Source organism: Oncorhynchus keta, chromosome 35 (genome assembly GCF_023373465.1).
Source record: "Oncorhynchus keta strain PuntledgeMale-10-30-2019 chromosome 35, Oket_V2, whole genome shotgun sequence".
In the NCBI taxonomy this organism is placed as follows: Eukaryota; Metazoa; Chordata; class Actinopteri; order Salmoniformes; family Salmonidae; genus Oncorhynchus; species Oncorhynchus keta.
Genome location: NC_068455.1, coordinates 60056874 through 60076637, shown reverse-complemented (window position 1 = coordinate 60076637; position 19764 = coordinate 60056874). Strand labels below are relative to the sequence as shown.

The following is a 19764-nucleotide window of genomic DNA, read 5'->3' as shown; positions in this document are numbered from 1 at the left end:
ATCGTTGGTCGGGGCCACAGTGTCTCCCGACCCCTCCTGTCTCAGCCTCCAGTATTTATGCTGCAGTAGTTTGTGTGTCGGGGGGCTAGGGTCAGTCTATCTGGAGTATTTCTCCTGTCTTATCCAGTGTGAATGTAAGTATGCTCTCTAATTCTCTCTCGGAGGACCTGAGCCCTAGAACCATGCCTCAGGACTACCTGGCCTGATGACTCCTTGCTGTCCCCAGTCCACCTGGCTGTGCTTCTGCTCTAGTCTCAACTGTTTTTTATTTATTTCACCTTTATTTAACCAGGTAGGCTAGTTGAGAACACGTTCTCATTTGCAACTGCGACCTGGCCAAGATAAAGCATAGCAGTGTGAACAGACAACACAGAGTTACACATGGAGTAAACAATTAGCAAGTCAATAACACAGTAGAAAAAAATGGGCAGTCTATATACAATGTGTGCAAAAGGCATGAGGAGGTAGGCGAATAATACAATTTTGCAGATTAACACTGGAGTGATAAATGATCAAATGGTCATGTACAGGTAGAGATATTGGTGTGCAAAAGAGCAGAAAAGTAAATAAATAAAAACAGTATAAAAACAGTATGGGAATGAGGTAGGTGAAAAAGGGTGAGCTATTTACCTATAGACTATGTACAGCTGCAGCGATCGGTTAGCTGCTCGGATAGCTGATGTTTGAAGTTGGTGAGGGAGATAAAAGTCTCCAACTTCAGCGATTTTTGCAATTCGTTCCAGTCACAGGCAGCAGAGTACTAGAACGAAAGGCGGCCAAATGAGGTGTTGGCTTTAGGGATGATCAGTGAGATACACCTGCTGGAGCGCGTGCTACGGATGGGTGTTGCCATCGTGACCAGTGAACTGAGATAAGGCGGAGCTTTACCTAGCATGGACTTGTAGATGACCTGGAGCCAGTGGGTCTGGCGACGAATATGTAGTGAGGGCCAGCCGACTAGAGCATACAAGTCGCAGTGGTGGGTGGTATAAGGTGCTTTAGTGACAAAACGGATGGCACTGTGATAGACTGCATCCAGTTTGCTGAGTAGAGTGTTGGAAGCCATTTTGTAGATGACATCGCCGAAGTCGAGGATCGGTAGGATAGTCAGTTTTACTAGGGTAAGCTTGGCAGCGTGAGTGAAGGAGGCTTTGTTGCGGAATAGAAAGCCGACTCTGATTTGATTTTTGATTGGAGATGTTTGATGTGAGTCTGGAAGGAGAGTTTGCAGTCTAGCCAGACACCTAGGTACTTATAGATGTCCACATATTCAAGGTTGGAACCATCCAGGGTGGTGATGCTAGTCGGGCATGCGGGTGCAGGCAGCGATCGGTTGAAAAGCATGCATTTGGTTTTACTCGCGTTTAAGAGCAGTTGGAGGCCACGGAAGGAGTGCTGTATGGCATTGAAGCTCGTTTGGAGGTTTGATAGCACAGTGTCCAATGACGGGCCGAAAGTATATAGAATGGTGTCGTCTGCGTAGAGGTGGATCAGGGAATCGCCCGCAGCAAGAGCAACATCATTGATATATACAGAGAAAAGAGTCGGCCCGAGAATTGAACCCTGTGGCACCCCCATAGAGACTGCCAGAGGACCGGACAGCATGCCCTCCGATTTGACACACTGAACTCTGTCTGCAAAGTAATTGGTGAACCAGGCAAGGCAGTCATCCGAAAAACCGAGGCTGTTGAGTCTGCCGATAAGAATATGGTGATTGACAGAGTCGAAAGCCTTGGCGAGGTCGATGAAGACGGCTGCACAGTACTGTCTTTTATCGATGGCGGTTTTGATATCATTTAGTACCTTGAGTGTGGCTGAGGTGCACCCGTGACCGGCTCGGAAACCAGATTGCACAGCGGAGAAGGTACGGTGGGATTCGAGATGGTCAGTGACCTGTTTGTTGACTTGGCTTTCGAAGACCTTAGATAGGCAGGGCAGGATGGATATAGGTCTATAGCAGTTTGGGTCCAGGGTGTCTCCCCCTTTGAAGAGGGGGATGACTGCGGCAGCTTTCCAATCCTTGGGGATCTCAGACGATATGAAAGAGAGGTTGAACAGGCTGGTAATAGGGGTTGCGACAATGGCGGCAGATAGTTTCAGAAATAGCGGGTCCAGATTGTCAAGCCCAGCTGATTTGTACGGGTCCAGGTTTTGCAGCTCTTTCAGAACATCTGCCATTTGGATTTGGGTAAAGGAGAACCTGGAGAGGCTTGGGTGAGGAACTACGGGGGGCGGAGCTGTTGGCCGAGGTTGGAGTAGCCAGGCGGAAGGCATGGCCAGCCGTTGAGAAGTGCTTATTGAAGTTTTCGATAATCATGGATTTATCGGTGGAGACCGTGTTTCCTAGCCTCAGTGCAGTGGGCAGCTGGGAGGAGGTGCTCTTGTTCTCCATGGACTTCACAGTGTCCCAGAACTTTTTGGAGTTGGAGCTACAGGATGCAAACTTCTGCCTGAAGAAGCTGGCCTTAGCTTTCCTGACTGACTGCGTGTATTGGTTCCTGACTTCCCTGAACAGTTGCATATCACGGGGCTATTCGATGCTATTGCAGTCCGCCACAGGATGTTTTTGTGCTGGTCGAGGGCAGTCAGGTCTGGAGTGAACCAAGGGCTGTATCTGTTCTTGGTTCTGCATTTTTGATTATCTAAAATGGTGAGGATTACTTTTAAAGAATGACCAATCCTCAACTGACGGGATAATGTCCTTCCAGGATACCCGGGCCAGGTCGATTAGAAAGGCCTGCTCACAGAAGTGTTTTAGGGAGCGTTTGACAGTGATGAGGGTGGTCGTTTGACTGCGGCTCCGTGGCGGATACAGGCGATGAGGCAGTGATCGCTGAGATCCTGGTTGAAGACAGCGGAGGTATATTTGGAGGGCCAGTTGGTCAGGATGACGTCTATGAGGGTGCCCTTGTTTACAGAGTTAGGGTTGTACCTGGTGGGTTCCTTGATGATTTGAGTGAGATTGAGGGCATCTAGCTTAGATTGTAGGACTGCCGGGGTGTTAAGCATATCCCAGTTTAGGTCACCTAACAGAACAAACTCTGAAGCTAGATGGGGGCTCAATTCACAAATGGTGTCAGGGCACAGCTGGGAGCTGACGGGGTCGGTAGCAGGCGGCAACAGTAAGAGACTTGTTTCTGGAGAGAGTAATTTTCAAAATTAGTAGTTCAAACTGTTTGGGTATGGACCTGGAAAGTATGACATTACTTTGCAGGCTATCTCTGCAATAGACTTCCGCCCCGACTCCGCCCCCTTGAACCCTGACCTGAACCTGTTCACCGGACGTGCTACCTGTCCCAGACCTGCTGTTTTCAACTCTCTAGAGACAGCAGGTGCAGTAGCGATACTCTGAATGATCTGCTATGAAAAGCCTGACATTTACTCCTGAGGTGCTGACCTGTTGCACCCTCGACAACCACTGTGATTATTATTATTTGACCCTGCTGGTCATCTATGAACATCTTGGCCATGTTCGGTTATAATCTCCACCCGGCACAGATAGAAGAGAACCGGCCAACCCTCATAGCCTGGTTCCTCTCGAGGTTTCTTCCTGGGTTCTGGACTTTTTTGTCCTAGCCACCGTGCTTCTACACCTGCATTGCTTGCTGTTTGGGGTTTTAGGCTGGGTTTCTGTACAGCACTTTGTGACATCAGCTGATGTAAGAAGGGCTTTATAAATACATTTGATTGAATGGTATTGTATGCTTCTCCAATAGTGTTCATTGCACATTACAATAGAGACATTACACATAAGTTTGGTCCAAATGTCAGAGGAAAGAAATGGAAGCTATAGAATGTTATCATAGAGATAAAATAATTAATTATAATTTAGTAATGTTTTGTCAAATCAAAATAAGATCTGGGGGAAATATTGCATGGTGAGGTCAGATGCAGGCTGCATGCAAAGAGTTAGAGTTCCATACAAATCCGAAAAGCTTTCTTGATCTATTTACAGTCGTTGTAAAGAAGGTAAATTGATTGTTACAGGCTGGTTCAAGGGTGGACAAAGCATATAACTTAGTGGGAAAGGTAAAGGAAAGGGGGATGCCAAGTCAAGTTGTACAACTGAATGCATTCCAACTGAAACGTCTGCATTTAACCCAACCCCTCTGAATCAGAGAGGCGCGGGGGGCTGCCAAATGGCTAAATTAGCAAAAACACAGCCGGTGTGAATCTGAATAATACCAATGCACCTAGAACTAAGTATTGATTAATGCAGAAGTGTTTATATTAGTTATATACAATCTACCTGCAGTGAAGATACAACATTTACAAGTGTGTTTATCTTAAAGCAAATTTGTAAAGTGATCCATTTGAATATTTGTTTTGAGACCAACCAAATAAAAGGTGAAAAAATATCATATTCTCTCTGCTAGCAGTTTTTATTATGTCGAGATTGCACCCGACTCCAAAAGCAAAACTATAGATGTTTGCATTTGGACAACGCAAACCAGGGCCCGGCTAAGTTCATTGTTAGAACCTTCGTAGGAGCATTGTTACATCTCTGAGCAGTTTCCCAAAACCATGGTTATTAACGTTCGTAATTGAATGCCTGCCTCAGACTACTAGTAGAACAGCTTAGTGCGTCATTAGATGTTTTGCCCTCCCGCATCACTTTATACACAGAAGATCTCAGCTAAACATAGAATCACATGGTTTATTGGTCTCTTTATCGGGCTCACAGCCAATAACTTCAGAACAAAGTTTTAAAAAAGTCTCCAATGACTTTGCAATTAATACAAACAAGCAACACAAAAAGGTGCTTCAAATGTCTGCATAAAAATAAATATATTAGGCCAATAAAAATCATATTGAAATACATTACATGTTCAATAAATTTAGTTCAATTTTGCTACAGTCTAATTTGTTTCAAAATATTTTGTGTAGCCTAACGTGTGGGCATTTATATTGGGTAGGTATTAGAATAAGCAACCTGCTGTAGCCATAGGTGGTTATCTCTAGGAGCTGATCCGTCAGTATGCGGAAATAATTCATGTTAAGCTAAGATTTTAATTGCGAAAGCTGATCCAAGAGCTACACTGCCTTTCTGACCTATCAGCGTCATGCTCCAATGGCGCATTGAGCCAACTTTCTGTGTGGCGTTTTAGGAAACACATTTTACATCTTCAGCGATTGTAGGAAAACACTCCTAAGCCTAAGGTCGATCACTATCGAGAAACCTATCGGGAAAACGGGCCCAGGTCCCGTTAGTGCATACTGGTGCCAACCAAGATGCTGAAATGGATTTCTGCATAAAAAATAAAAAAAAGACATTACTACATATCTGATAAACCGAACCAAAAGATTCCATTTCCTTCTGCCTATTGGGACTAGGCATGTGACTGGTCATCTGACAGGCGGTTGAGGAAAACCTACCGTGGTTTATTGTTGTATTAATATACCTGCCAAATTACAGAATTGCAAGAGAAATAGCAGCCGATCCTACAGAAAGCATCTTCCGCCACTGTAAAAGCTCTGTGGTATTCTACTAGGAGGATGTATGAGGCAGTGATGCCAGTCATCGTTGCCCCCACGGTACCCCAAACTGGGTGGCTGGTTGTCGCTTTTTCACAAGGGACAACTCCATTCCAAGAACAGTTTAGGGGGGGGGGGAACTAGTATCAAGTCCTGGTACACTCAAACATTATGCATTGCCACTTGAGTGACATGAAAAGCTTGATTTGCGGTTGCCAACGCTGATCAACAACTGAAAAGGGTGACTGGCCGCCCATCAGTTTGTTGATGCAATGTAGTGAAATGGCCAAGCCTAGGCAGATATATACACACACAATAACATGCAGAGTACCCCTGCCTATTTACACAGCTTGGAGGCAGGATCCTTACATTGCATCATGGGTGGCCAAGTCACCTAGAGGGCTACCAGCCCTGCTCAAAACCACCTAATTCAGCTCACCAATGTAATGGTAAATAGCAGGTTTGATCAGGGCTGGAGCAAAGGCCTGAATGTACCGAGTAGCACCACGGGAGGAGATTTGGCCACCCCTGTATAACAGAATATGTTTCTAACACTTAGGGTTGATACACGGTCTTTCTAGAAGAGACTGTACATAATACCATTTTGTGCCAACACTGCAGTGTCACTTGTCATTGTACAACATATTTAGCCAACATGTTTAAATTAGGCAACCACTTAGATTATACGGCTACGGAATATAAAACTGACCACTCATGGCCCGAATATAAAGAGAAGACAAATATATATATATATATATATATATATATATAAAAAGCATCATGCAAGGTTAAAAAAATGACAAAGCAGCTAAATGCATTGAATATGCAAATTAAAGTACTTAAACTAACCTTGCCAGAAACTGAGAGCATTTATTGCAATACCACAAGAATATCAAATGATTGCATGCTTAATCTTCCTTGTCAGTAGAGTTGGTTTAATGGAGGTACAGAATTACCCAGTCAGAATAAATCAGTTTCATATCTCACATCCGAGTACACATAGGGAAAATGTGAAAAGCACTTGAATTACATACACTTTCTACCTCTGCAGAGGTCAGCACACTTCCATCTGCTCAGTTGGGATTCCTTGAAATCCTTTGATTCAAACTCCAATGCAGGCATAATAAGGACCCAATCAAGAGATTACAAACAGCACAAAAACATTGACCTGTGTGAGGGGATAACTATCTGTTAACTGCTGTTCAACTGCTTTGTGAGAAGAGATGAGCTGCCTGAGGGAAACCCATCAACTATAACAGAGTGATAATCTGCCTGGAAGGCAGCCAAATGCTCACATTAGAGAAGCAGCCAGGATTAGAATGCAGGTGTTCTGCAACCTGTGGTCAGTTCTACTGTAGAACAAACTGGATTGTCCATGACCGCCAATGATCGAGCTCCCTTCTCGTCACAATGGACAAATTATGTAGTTGCAGGGACTGCGGATCTAAAAGTGCATTTTTGTTTTTAAGGGCACTTGGTACTACAGAGGTTAAATGTACTTACTACAGTCAATTGTGTACCATTGTATTACATTATTTGCTTTCAAGTTGCATAGAAATGAAGTTGAGCAGATAAGAGCAACAATGTTCATGGAGGGAATGTCAGTTATATGGTTGAAGTTTTCACATTACAGAAATGGTGATTACAACATTAGCTAGGCCTAGTTAAACAGTCTACACAGTTTGGTCCTGTCTGCAGTATTGCGAATCATGGGGATTTATTAGCCATTATAACATGGGTTGGTAAACAGTTTACAATAGTGGTAAGGCACCTCAGAGGTTTGTGACACTGTCTATGGCCAATAAAACACTCCTAAGGGCTGTGTCCAGGCACTCTGCTTCACATCATCACCGAACGCGTCATTGCCTTTTGGTACACCAGAATTACATTCATGCCCAATGAAACGCTGCGTTTGCCTTGCAGTATTGCGTTGCGGGGGCAGTGCGTTCTTTGTGGTACATACGTTGGATGTATCGAACGTATGCGTCAAACTGTATGGGTAGAGGGCTTGACAGAAATGGTAGCAGAATGTGAATGTTGAACTTTTGTTGCACACATATCAAGATTATTATGCATACCATTTTGCGCAAATACGCTGTTCGAAGCATTAGCCTTGGCCACACGGATAGTGTTTTTGCGCAAAATAGTATGCAGCATCATCTGGATGTGTGTGCAACAAAAGTTCAACATTCACCTTCTGCTACCATTTCTGTCAAGCCATATACGTATAGTTTGACGCCTACGTTCGATAAATCCAACGTATGCAGCACACAGAACGCACACCAACTGCATCTGCAAAGCAATACGGCACAGGAAACGCAGCATTCCATTGAAAATAAATGTCCTTCTGGTGTACCAAAAGCAATGACACTATGATCGAGGCGTTATCCGTGGTATATTGGTCGTGGTATACTGGCCGTATAGCACACCACCTCGGGAAATATTGTTTTATTATATTGGTGTCAGCTACATATGTATTTAATAATCTGATACACCTTTTGTCCAATATGCCTACACAAATGCTGGGACATTAATGCTAAACAATTGAGCTACAATACAAAACCATGCGACGCAAAGGATGCTGCCTCATTCAGGTGTTGCTAATCATAAACAGCTGTTCAAATTGACAAGAGTGTGCCAAGTAGTATAATGTACACCAAATAAGGTCGGGATGAATTTCATTCCTATAATAACGGAGAAGACAAAAGTACACACATGACTACTTAAAAAAGTAGCATTAGGGCAAAAGTTTCCATGCAAACTATTCCGAGGGAAAAATAACATGCTTGTTGCTCCAACTGCACCCGACATTTTGATTCATAACAAAACATAGGGGCATAAACATGCAAATACTGTCCTACCAGTTGAAGACCCAGCAGCATCCACTCGGGCAGAAATGCTTTCCACTCTATTCGTCTTTGAATCCATGGTCATATAAATTGCAGTTTAGTTTGAGTTCCGACGGTGAGTGTTTGGAGCGCTGGATAGTTTGTTGTATAGATGCTCACTTGCAACTTGTACCGGAGTTATTGCAGAAATCTCGCGCGCATGACATTCTCCATGGGCGCGCGCAAACAATGTGCTATAATTGCAGACCGTAATTCCGGGCGTTTCGCTCATCGATATCTGCCTTTGGACGGATCCGATTATGCTGAATCGCGGGGCAACAAAAGCGTTGAGGTCATGTTGACGCTGCTTGGTCATGTTGTCAACAAGGCAGCATGGTGCATCGTCCATCTCTTTCCCTTAAAATATTATGTTTTAATTTTCAAACTAATATTCATTGGGAAGGCAGATAAAGCGTTTAAAAAACATCTAAATCAATCACTTTTGCATGTGAAAACAGAATCTTAATCATTACTCCTCGTGCTTAATTATGTCACTTCTTTTGCGCCAACTTCGCCCAGGGCTTAGAACGTGCATATGTCTCTTGCCTGTGATGCAGCTAGGTTCCAAAATGAATGCAATCAACTTTCACCCTTTCACCAATGAATGTAACTTGATATCAAGAAACACCTAAATCAGAAAACACCGCTAATTCGGTCTGCAATTACACCCTTTTTATTCCAAAATGTGAATAAAATCAGGTAAATGTTTCACTATGCACCCATTTAAATTCTGTAGTCTGCACCGTACAGGGATATGAAAAGCTGACTCAAGGACATATACAAGTTCTTCCTATTGACACAATATATTGACTATATATAATTCTGGGGCCATGCAGGAGTATGGTACTGTGGGTAGCTAATATTTCAGCTGTGCATGCAAGTGCACACACACACACACACACACACACACACACACATCTTGGTTTTACCATGCAGACCCTAATACTTTAAATTCTGAGATCAAAAGACCACCCAGATTGCTTGTCAGCAAATGTAGACAACAGAACTGACGTTTCACAGAAAATGCTTCCTTTCTGCTTTTTACAAACTGTACCGAGTGCCTGTCAGTGACAAATCAAAGGAGTTTGCGAATGAGTGTAAAAAGTTATACTCTGCATTACTGGGAATAGACATTTTCATCTCTATTTTGGACACTGTCAGTTACCTAAAGCACAACGGACAGCTTTGGTGTAACCATTGGTGTGAAACAGGAGTAAATTTACTCAGTTGATTGCAGAATTTGCTGACAATATGTAGAAGGGACACAATCCATTATAATCCTTTTCAATATAATAATTATGCTGTGAATGATGTTTTAAACCACACATTCACATCAAAAGGTGCAGTTGTCCTGCTGAGCTTTGCTGCAGGACAGGAAGGAAACTGCTTCGGGATGTCACCATGAGATCATTGGTGATTTTAAAACTACAGAGCAATGGCTGTGAGGGGAGAAAAATGAGGATGGATCAACATTTTAGTGACTCCACAATAATGACCTAAATGGCTAAAAAATAATAAATTTTAAAAAATACAAGTATTCCAAAACATGCATATGTATGGAACAATAACAAAAAGCCAACGCAAAGGGATACTAAGTTTTTATAATACGGTTTGACTTAAATCTGCTTGAAAATCTATAGCAAGACTTGAAAATTGCCGACCAGCAATGATCCTCAGCACCTGGATAGAACTTGAAGAATTGTAAAAAGAATAATGGGCAAATATTATACAGGTGTGCACAGCTCTAATGAGACTTACCCAAGAAGTCTCACAGCTGTAATCGCTAGTGTTTCTGCCATATATTGACTCAAGGAGGTGAATACCTATCTAATCAAGGTATATAAACTTAGCAAAATAAGAAACAACACTTATTATGGACCCTGTCAGTCAAAGATAATTCGTAAAAATCCAAATAACTTCACAGACCTTCATTGTAAAGGGTTTAAACACTGTTTCCCATGCTTGTTCAATGAACCATAAAAAAATGAATGAACAAGGACCTGTAGAACGGTTGTTAAGACACTAACAGCTTACAGACGGTAGGCAATTAAGGTCACAGTTAAACTTAGGACACTTATTCAGGATGGAATAAGAAGGAAATCCGTAAATCCTCCAACCAGGATTTCTAGAAAAACGGGGAATTTTGGGAAAGTTACTGGAATTGTGCAAACCTAATTGCATACAAGCCTAGTAGGGTATACTATAGAAAATGTGTCCCACTTGGATGTTTTGTAAATACCACTGCCAGCACATTCACTTGACTTGAATAGCATATGAATATGTGCAAATGCCCTAGAGTTGAATTGTAGTACATGAAATAAGCTAGTTTACCCAAAAAGCTAGTGGGTCAGTCATAGTAGCTTCCCCTTCAGATGCAATTTGGAGTGATTGTCACAGTAAGCTGTAACCTGCTGATTCTACTATGCAGTTGACGGGTCGCACTAGAACTGAGTGTGGCCTGGGGGTGATGAGGCTAACACACCGTCTGTTATGTGTGATGGGTTTATGTAACTTCAGTCTAAAGTCACCATTTTCTGAGCTATATGGTACACAAAAAGCAGTTCGCTGGATTTGGATATTACAAACACGTGTGTGTTCTCCATTTACCGTGGTCAGTCATTGCCTTTGTGTGGATTATCCTAACGCTCTGAGGTATTGTGGGTAGTCATAGCCTAAAATGCATGCCTTCCAATGGAAATGTAAGCGAAAATCATGAACATGTCAATTAATATAGAAGACTTTAATGAGTCAAAAGATTTCAGATTATTTTGAAAGAATCAATCAATAGTGCAATATTGTGGCTTTCTTGTAAACCTGTAACATATTGCAACGTTTCAACTAACCAACATATGTAGGTTTAGTGCAGAGGTGTTAGTGCAGGGCTGTAACAAAACTGAGCACTCGGAGTCCTACAGGAATGGAATGAAAAAACAAAGGAACCTCTCTTCTCCTCCTCAACTTCTACCTTCTCTCTTGCTCTTCCTTCTGCTCAACCATCTCTACCTCTTCATCACTTAGCTGAATCTGGACCTCTGCCCATTGCCTTAAAAAAATGGCCCCCACACCCATCCATCTGCATAGTCAAGAATCCATTTGGATGAGCCTGAAAAGACCATGAGATCCCACTTTCCCATACCGACATCCTAAGTGACTATACCTATAGACCTGCAACAGTTGGATTCAGGACAAGCAAGCCAAACAACGACTTGCTTTGACTTCAGCACAGGCCATTGATGAATGTCCTCCATTTCACTCGGCTCAAGGCAAGTTCTTCCACTCGCCCAGTCATCTCCACCTGGTCTTCTCTCCCCCAGGTGTGACTGCAAACAATGCGTTCAGATAAAAGCACATGACTACATCATTTTTAGCTGAAAATACTAAGAATACAGAATAGAGAAAAGCTCCATCAAAAGGGACTGCATGGTCTTAAAACATCAGTCCAAATGCCCCCCCATGTGCAGGAGCACACCAAACGATCAACTCTCACCACCACACGGATTCCTGGTTTCATATTTCGCTACATGTAATAAGACAATGGCTTGACATTGCCGTAATCATTAGAAGCGCTGGTTGCTCATTTATAGTTCAGGCCTCTAAAGTTGTAAGTAATTAAGACGCTCCAGGTAATATATGTATTGTCCTCTAGACAGTTCGAGCCAGCTAATTGTGACTAGCACAGATGGCACGACTTTGTAGAAGGTATCAATCTTAATTCCCATGGCAAGTTTCCACAACAAAGCCAGATGCTTCTTCCAGGCATTACTCGTCTGACCTTAACCGTCCTTCGCCTCCCATAAGAACGTGGTTGGCCATGCTCTTAAGAAATCATAGTTGATGACAAAAAAAAAACACCATTTGAAGTTTCTCAGCTACTTTTTTTTTTTTTTTACAGGCAAGTCCTGGAAGCATTGGATATCCTTTGCCGAGTTCTAAACACACATTTGGGGAAGCGATTGACTATTAATATCGGATCTCTGCGTGATTTCGAAGCAGATTGTATCAGCCCGTTGGTCGACTTGATTAGCTCAAGAAAGAAAACAGAAAAGTGTCAACCTCGAGTTAACTTCCTAACAGATGGGATCGACTCCTTGAAACCTCTGTCATTATTTGAAGCTCACTCTCCTGACTGGAGGGAATCACTGAAGCCAACACTAATCAAGCCATAACTGCTCAATACATTATTCAAAGGCCGTATTACAGATTTGTCACTTTCAAGATGGCCGGGTAATACATCTCTGCCTGTCTGAAATATGCTTTGTATTGCATCATTAGCATAAACATTCAAGTGATGTCTTTACTTTCTTTGCTGTGTCCTTAGTGGCTTCGAAAGTTAGTCAGTGGACTTTCTTTTTACATGACCTTCACACAAAAGTTGAATAAAGGACAGGTTGAGTCGTAATAGGTGCAGTATGTCAAACAAATGACTGTCAAAACATATTGTGAACATTTAGGGCAGACCCTCCAGCATGGATTGTCCCTAGGCCATATACGGGGATTACTAATCAACGGATTAAGACCAGTACATGATAACTGACAAGTGGATATGCATCTAGCAGACTAAATGATGGCAATCCATCCCCCTGCGACACATTGTGCGGTAAAGTACAGCTCAGTCGTCACTCCTCCCCACTCTCTCCTAACAGATATATGCAGCAGTATAAAACACTGATGGTCTGCTACAGAGATGGGAGAGGTATAGAGTATAGCAATAATAATTAAAACATTCAACTTTTTTGAATTTTTTTGTTTTGTAACGCTTTGGCAGAATTTACAATTACCTGTCTTTTACATTTGAATCTGTCTCAATCTGTTTATCGTTCTCTCTCTTAAGTAGAAGTAGTAATGCACTAATGATCCTCTCATTGCCGACAGTGACTCTCGCTGTCAAATCACTGCAGGCGGTGCAAGCCAGCGGACCCCTTGAGCAAGCCAGTGGTTCCTTGAGCAAGCCAGTGGTTCCTTGAGCAAGCCAGTGGTTCCTTGAGCAAGCCAGCGGACCCCTTGAGCAAGCCAGTGGTTCCTTGAGCTTGTCAAGGAACCACTGACAGTAGGGGAACTTTTGAGAACCAAGATGTTTTGACTCGCCTTCGCACTCTTGAAATATGCCGGAGTCAAGGTTAACCGAGAACAGGGGAATGAGAGACTTTCAAATAGGTGAATGGAATTAGAAACTGTTGGTTTATTACGTTGGAACACACTAGAAAATACAAAAGAACCAGCCCAATGGATATGCACGGTACAGTAACGGTACAGACCATGCAGTTTCACGTACAAAACTTGAGAACAGTGTAACCAAATCGGGATTAAATGATGTAAAAATAGACCATTTATAAAATGTCTCCTACAGAAACAGATGAGTGGCATCCAAAACACAACACTTTCACAAACTCAAAATAGTGGGACTATTTATCCCGATACATTTTTCTTTTTAAATTTAAAAAAAAATTATTGTACAGAAATCTAAAAAGCAACAATAGTATAAAATTAAATTTCACAGTTGAAGGGTAGAGCATGTGATATGCAGTCTTTGGTGCAGAAAACATTCGCTACACGGTAGTTTCGTGTTTCCATAGGCCAGTCTTTATGTTGGCCGAGCTCAAGCTCTCTGTGTTGATTAAAGGCATGTTCTGCCCGTTGTCTTTGAGCGTGCCGTTTTGTATAGCCAAGTTGAGCCCGTACGATTTGGGCTGGCCCTCCACCAGTTCTGTGTTATTGGGCTGCTTTACGCTACTACTGCTTTTACTCGTAACGGAAGCAGCAGTCCCAACCCCCTCACTTTCTCCACCTGATCCTACCATTGTTCCGACACTACCACTTCCAACTCCTCTGACAGCCCCGTTGCCCAGGGTGCTAGTGCTGCCCCCTCCCTTGCCGGCATAGCGCGAGCGTCGGGGCAGGGACGTGCTGGCGTCGCTGCTGTCCTGTTGCATCTGGCTCTGGAGGCGCTCTCTGTAGGCCATGTAGGCTGCCCGTCGGCTGCTCCGTGCCTGCTGACTGTCGTGGTGTTCGTGGCGATGCCGCCTGTGGGGGGTGCTCTGCACGCTGCTGTCCACGCTGGTGGGCACATCATAGGCATACTCGCGCAGCACCGTGAGTCGGCTGGCCCGGTGGGCCCGCGCCCTATTCTTGTGGTGCCGGCCCGCGTGTCCATTGGTGGCGGCGGTGGGATTGTTGTTGTTGTTGACGGGCCGGAACTGCACCTCCACAGGAGCCACGTGCATCTTGATCTCGTTGTCCACAGAGTGCTCAGTCAGGCTGTTGTCCAGCAAGGCTGCGCCATTAGCCAGCGCGGGCAGGTGTAGTAAGGGCAGGGACTTGTTCTGCGCCGCCTCTGCATGCAGATTGGTCAGTTTACTTCCCTGGGCGGAGTTTCGCATGCTGGGGACACTCTTATTGGTGCAGGATGACTCAGCGCTGCTGTGGGCACACTTGACTGCATCTCCGTTGCCCCTACCAATCGACCCAGCCGCGGAGGCCGTGGATGTACCCGGCAGCGGCAGCAGGGCGTCCTCTTGCGCAGAGTATGCCCGTCTCCCAGGGCAACAGGCCTGAGCCCAGTGGTGCCTGATGTCCTGGCGGTTGACACAGTGGTGCGCCATTAGAAAGCCACCCAGGGCCAGCGCCACCACGCCAAACAGGCAGGAGAACACCAGGTCGGCCGGCCTCTCCTGGGACACGGCCATGGCACCAAACACCCACAGCGCAGCGTAGAGCCCAAGAGCCGCGGCCGCGCCCAGGAGCTGCACCGCGAATGTATGCTCGTTCTCCAAGGCCAACAGGGACACGGCGTGGGGAGCCGAGGCGTCGTGGAGGTGGAGGAGGGTGGCTGGGACATCTCCGGCCTCGCTGTCTGCTACCGCCAGTCGCCGCTGCTCCTCGGCGGGCTCTTTGAGTTCGTAGCGGCGCTCAGGGTGGCGTCGCAGCTGGAGGAGGATGCTAAGGAAATACATGCAGTCCACGAAGACGATGAAGCTGACAGGGCCGAAGAAGGCCCCCAGGCTGGGCTCCCACGCCATCCAGCAACTGAGAGACACACAGAGGGGAAAGGCAACAGTACAAACAAGAAATATTTATGTAAATGTGGTACACACGCACGTTATCATTCACACAAATGTAGTATGCAGTGGTGTTGATATGTCAGCAAAAACATGTTGGCAATGGAGCCATATGACATGTATTAGAGTGCCTTTGATATTTTAAGTAGATATTATGCACCAATACTGAATGTTAAAAGCCAGTTATATTAAATGAATTGTCCTTTAAAATAGACCAAATTGTTCATTCAATAAATCATTAAAAAATAAAATATATATATATATATATAAATAAATGACTTGCTAAAGTGCCAAAATTCTGAATTATCACGTCCCTCCATCAACCACCCGTGTCACATCTTGGGAGATTTTAACCTCTTAACCCCAAAACTTCACCAAGTTTCACCAGCCCTAGTTATTTTGTTGCTTTACAAAGTAATTTCTGAGATAATAATTTATTTCATGTGAAGAGTGATTCATTTACATCTGTCCCTCATTTTAAGGTCAACCCTGTCACGTGAACTGAAATGTTGTGTTAATGGTGAAACTATTCCTTTTTGTTATTATTGCAAAATAAACATTAAACATTTTAATAGTCAAATAATAATGTTAAAGCAGGTGAGCCGGTTTTCTTTTGGGGAATTTTCTCATGTTTTGTGGTGGAAAACTAAGCATAAAAACCCTGTAGAGAGGCTTGAAATGTTTTCACAATTTCATTTTGCCACTCCTATTTGCACACAACAAGCTTCCCATGTCACAAGGGGATTTATGGCCAATTTAAGGTGAAATAATCAACCCGATTAGTCATATCTGTTACTTTATTTGGCATTTAATAGACACTTACTATTATATTTTTCTCTCTTTATGACAGAATGTTTAAATGAGATGAAATCAAAAAGTTACACTTTTCAAAAAGGCACCGAATTGGTGGAACAACCCATGAGTCACTGGATGAGTGAAGTGCCGACCATTCAAGTGGTCCAACCTTTAAAAAATATATATATATAATAACTTCGTCATTTCAAGTTTGACTCAACCCCTTATCTCATTAAATCAGGTAAAGACACACGTGCACTCATTGAGCCTCTTTGTATTAAACATCCTGCTCTTCCTATTCTCAGAGAATCGGTTCCAGAAAATTCCACAGGGCGGTTTCCATTCGTCTCGGTAGCTGTGAATTAATTAAACTCCAAAGACTCCCAGGTCCAGATTTCCAAATTACCCAGGGCGCTTATGCAACCCAAACAGCTGCCACCATAAAAGAGAAAGGGGGGAGCGAGGGAGAGAGCAAGAACAAGAGATGAGAATGAGAGAAAAAGAGGACGAAAGAGAAGAGAACGATAGATTAGGAAAAAAGCAGAAGATTCGAGAGAAAAGAGAGCGAGAAGAGAAAAAGAAATCCAGAACACGAGATCGAGAGAAAAAGGAGTGACACTGACAGCAGACTTGAGGTCCCGAGACACTATAAATAGCGCTCCCTAATCGGGTTCTCAGAACTTCACAGGGACTCGGAACTTTTCCTATCCCCGCTAAATATTTGTTATTTACATAAATCCACACACACATTCTGGTCAGTCAAAAACAAAAAGCAATTTGTCTTGGGTATAGTTTTGTCTATATACACACACACACAAAGCCTTCTGGCGAGATAAAAATGTAACAGAATTTCCATAAACACACAGTATAGTAGAAGGACTAATTGGTTTCCATACAATATGACAGACTGGCACTACTTACTATGCCGCGTTGGCCCGACTACCGTAGTTCTTGATGTTGGCGGCTGCGGTTATGCCACAGACTATGATCGGTATCCCTCCGCCTATTAGGTAGAACCTGGTAAGAAAAGGTATTGGAAAAACAACTTATTAGGACCTGCTTTCTTGTGAAAGAGATCAAATTGGTGGTAGAGATGGTATATATGCATTAGGCCTCTATAGTAACACCCTGTGATGGAATTTAAATCAACAACACAAACCAAAATTTCTCCCTCCACAAGTCACAGAGATAAGAGAAACCTTTCTAGAATATATTTCAACAGTATTAGCAACTGCTTGTAAAAGGAGAGAAAAACATTCAAATGTGAATGTACAGCATTCCAACTACAGTAAACACACTTGTCGGACTCGCTAGATGCCCTGAAAGTGGTACTTCCTGTTTCCTCTTTTTGTAGGCCAAGAATTGGCTTGAAATTTACACAGTCAAATTCATGAAAACGTGGTCATGTAAACATGTATATTAAAATGTATAAGTGTTTCGAGTGAATTTACTTACCATATGCCGGTTTTCAATGTATTTGATGGCCAAGACGAAGCATGAAGCCGAAAAGTCATTAGAACTACACACTTCAACTACAACTCCCACCAGCTGTATGTATGTATGTATGTATGTATGTATGTATGTATGTATGTATGTATGTATGTATGTATGTATGTATGTATGTATGTATGTATGTATGTATGTATGTATGCATGATATATATATATATATATCTCTCACTTTCAACAGCTTGCCGGTCTACAAAAAAAAAAATGGTTTTGTATTTCTTTTAATAAGTACTGGCTGGCAATGTTCAGTAAAAAAGCCAGAGTAATCTAATATAAAACACGTAAAATGGACTGTAACTAAAGGGTTTTTACCATCCTGTGAGTCCTCAACTCAAGCAAGCACTCTCCAGCATGCTAACTACGTTTTCATGAATTTGATGATATAAGCTTGAAGCCCATTCAAACTGCTTTCATAGGGTATAATGACCAAGCAGTTTCATAACAGTGCATTGTGGGAACTGTAATATTTTACCTCAGCATGGGTCGTGGAGGGGGCGGGGGCTCGTCCAGCTCTTCATAGCGCTTGGCCTTGCGAGTCACCTGCTTGTAGATGTTGCGTGCCGTCACGCCCACCCACAGAGCTGTGGCCAGGGTAGAGTAGTGCAGAATGATGCCCACCTAAAAACAAGACAACAATCTCAGTCCAACTTCAAACAAAAACCTTAGCTGTGAAAAGGTTCAGCACCCCAAACTGTACAAATGTACCCAATTTCATGCTTTTATGAAAAAGTGAAAGTTTTTCCACATATTTTGCCTGTACTATATATATAAAGGCTTTATAGAGCATTCATACATTCTACATAGGCACTATATAGATGCTTCGCAAATGATTTGTGAGCAAAATACTAGACATTTTCTGAAAATTAACTTCATAAAATGTTATTATACTAATTGTCAGCTGTTTAAATTCCTCGACAATGTAGAGCCTAGCTGTCAGATTTTCCCAGATGTTCTCCACCAGCCGGGCCCTTTGTATGAGGGACAATTCATTAATAAAATAACCTAGTGAAGATCAGCAGGGGCTGCCTTCAGCTGAAATATAAATATTTGAGAGACAGACTGAGTCCCGATTCTCCACCCTTCTCCCAAAGTGTGCACTTGCACACATCTCATCATGGATTTAACAAATGGTGAAAACTCTCTTTAGCCAATCCAATGCATTTCAATCTATGACGGCAAGTGCACACTTTGGGAGAAGGGTGGCGAGTCGGAACTCAGCCACAAGTCCAGAATCACAGTATGTTGCCAAAGGCACATCTTTCTCCACAACATCTTGAGATCCCCATATAATTGTGAGATGCTTTGGGCACGGGAAGGCAGGTTGGCAGTCTGCATGGTAGGCAGATAGGCTTGCACACCAGGGGGGTATGGTGGGTAGGAGGGGGGAATACTCACGGCTTGGCACACGCTGGCATAGCGTGTCTGGTTGATGCCACCCACAAAGACGCCACAGGTGAGGAATATGTGGAGGCAGAGGTTGACCAGCATATGCCAGTACTTACGGCTGATCCGGACAGACCTGGACAGGCAAACACACAGAACTGACATGGTAAGATTTGGCAAATAAATGCTGAGCTCAGGGAATAAAATATGTCAATTGTCAACAACAAAAAATTAAAAGCTATTCGTACGTTTGAGGAATTCAGAATCTTTGTTGTAATTTTGAATGAGTGTGGAATGGTGTAGATGTGCTTGTGGAGTGGTGAAAATCTTACTGGAGCCTGGACAGTATTGGTTCCCAAACTTCTTTGCATTGTGACCCAACCAATAAGAAACCTTCTGCCAACAAATCTTATGCTGCGACCCGAAAGCGAGTCACAGTCCACCATTTGGTAATATACACAGTATTAGATACCGTACTACTAGTAAGATGGGTACTTGGTATTGTCATGTCGTTGCCCTGTTGGTGAGGTTTATGACCCCTATAAATACCTTTCCCCCTTTTCTCTACTCTACAGATTGGACTCTTAGAAAGCCCTTTGTTAACATAGAGAGTCTGGTAACATCAAAAGGTTGGGGAATGGAACCATATTTCGGTAATCC

General features: G+C 43.3%; 2 protein-coding genes across 2 annotated transcripts in view; both read right to left on the bottom strand.

Annotated features, from left to right (window-relative positions):
- kcnip4a (potassium voltage-gated channel interacting protein 4a) overlaps positions 1 to 8756 on the bottom strand; it is a 250518-nt gene extending 241762 nt beyond the window's left edge. The window contains exon 1 of the mRNA XM_035753145.2: positions 8337 to 8756. Coding sequence (XP_035609038.1) covers positions 8337 to 8409 — 73 coding nt within the window. The 5' untranslated portion in view covers positions 8410 to 8756. The remainder of the gene's footprint in view (positions 1 to 8336) is intronic.
- A 4762-nt stretch (positions 8757 to 13518) lies between these two features.
- The window catches only part of adgra3 (adhesion G protein-coupled receptor A3), a 53951-nt gene continuing 47705 nt past the window's right edge, over positions 13519 to 19764 (bottom strand). The window contains exons 16-19 of the mRNA XM_035753141.2: positions 19117 to 19240; positions 18194 to 18339; positions 17135 to 17230; positions 13519 to 15386 (exon numbers count right to left, since the gene is read on the bottom strand). Coding sequence (XP_035609034.1) covers positions 13910 to 15386; positions 17135 to 17230; positions 18194 to 18339; positions 19117 to 19240 — 1843 coding nt within the window. The 3' untranslated portion in view covers positions 13519 to 13909. The remainder of the gene's footprint in view (positions 15387 to 17134; positions 17231 to 18193; positions 18340 to 19116; positions 19241 to 19764) is intronic.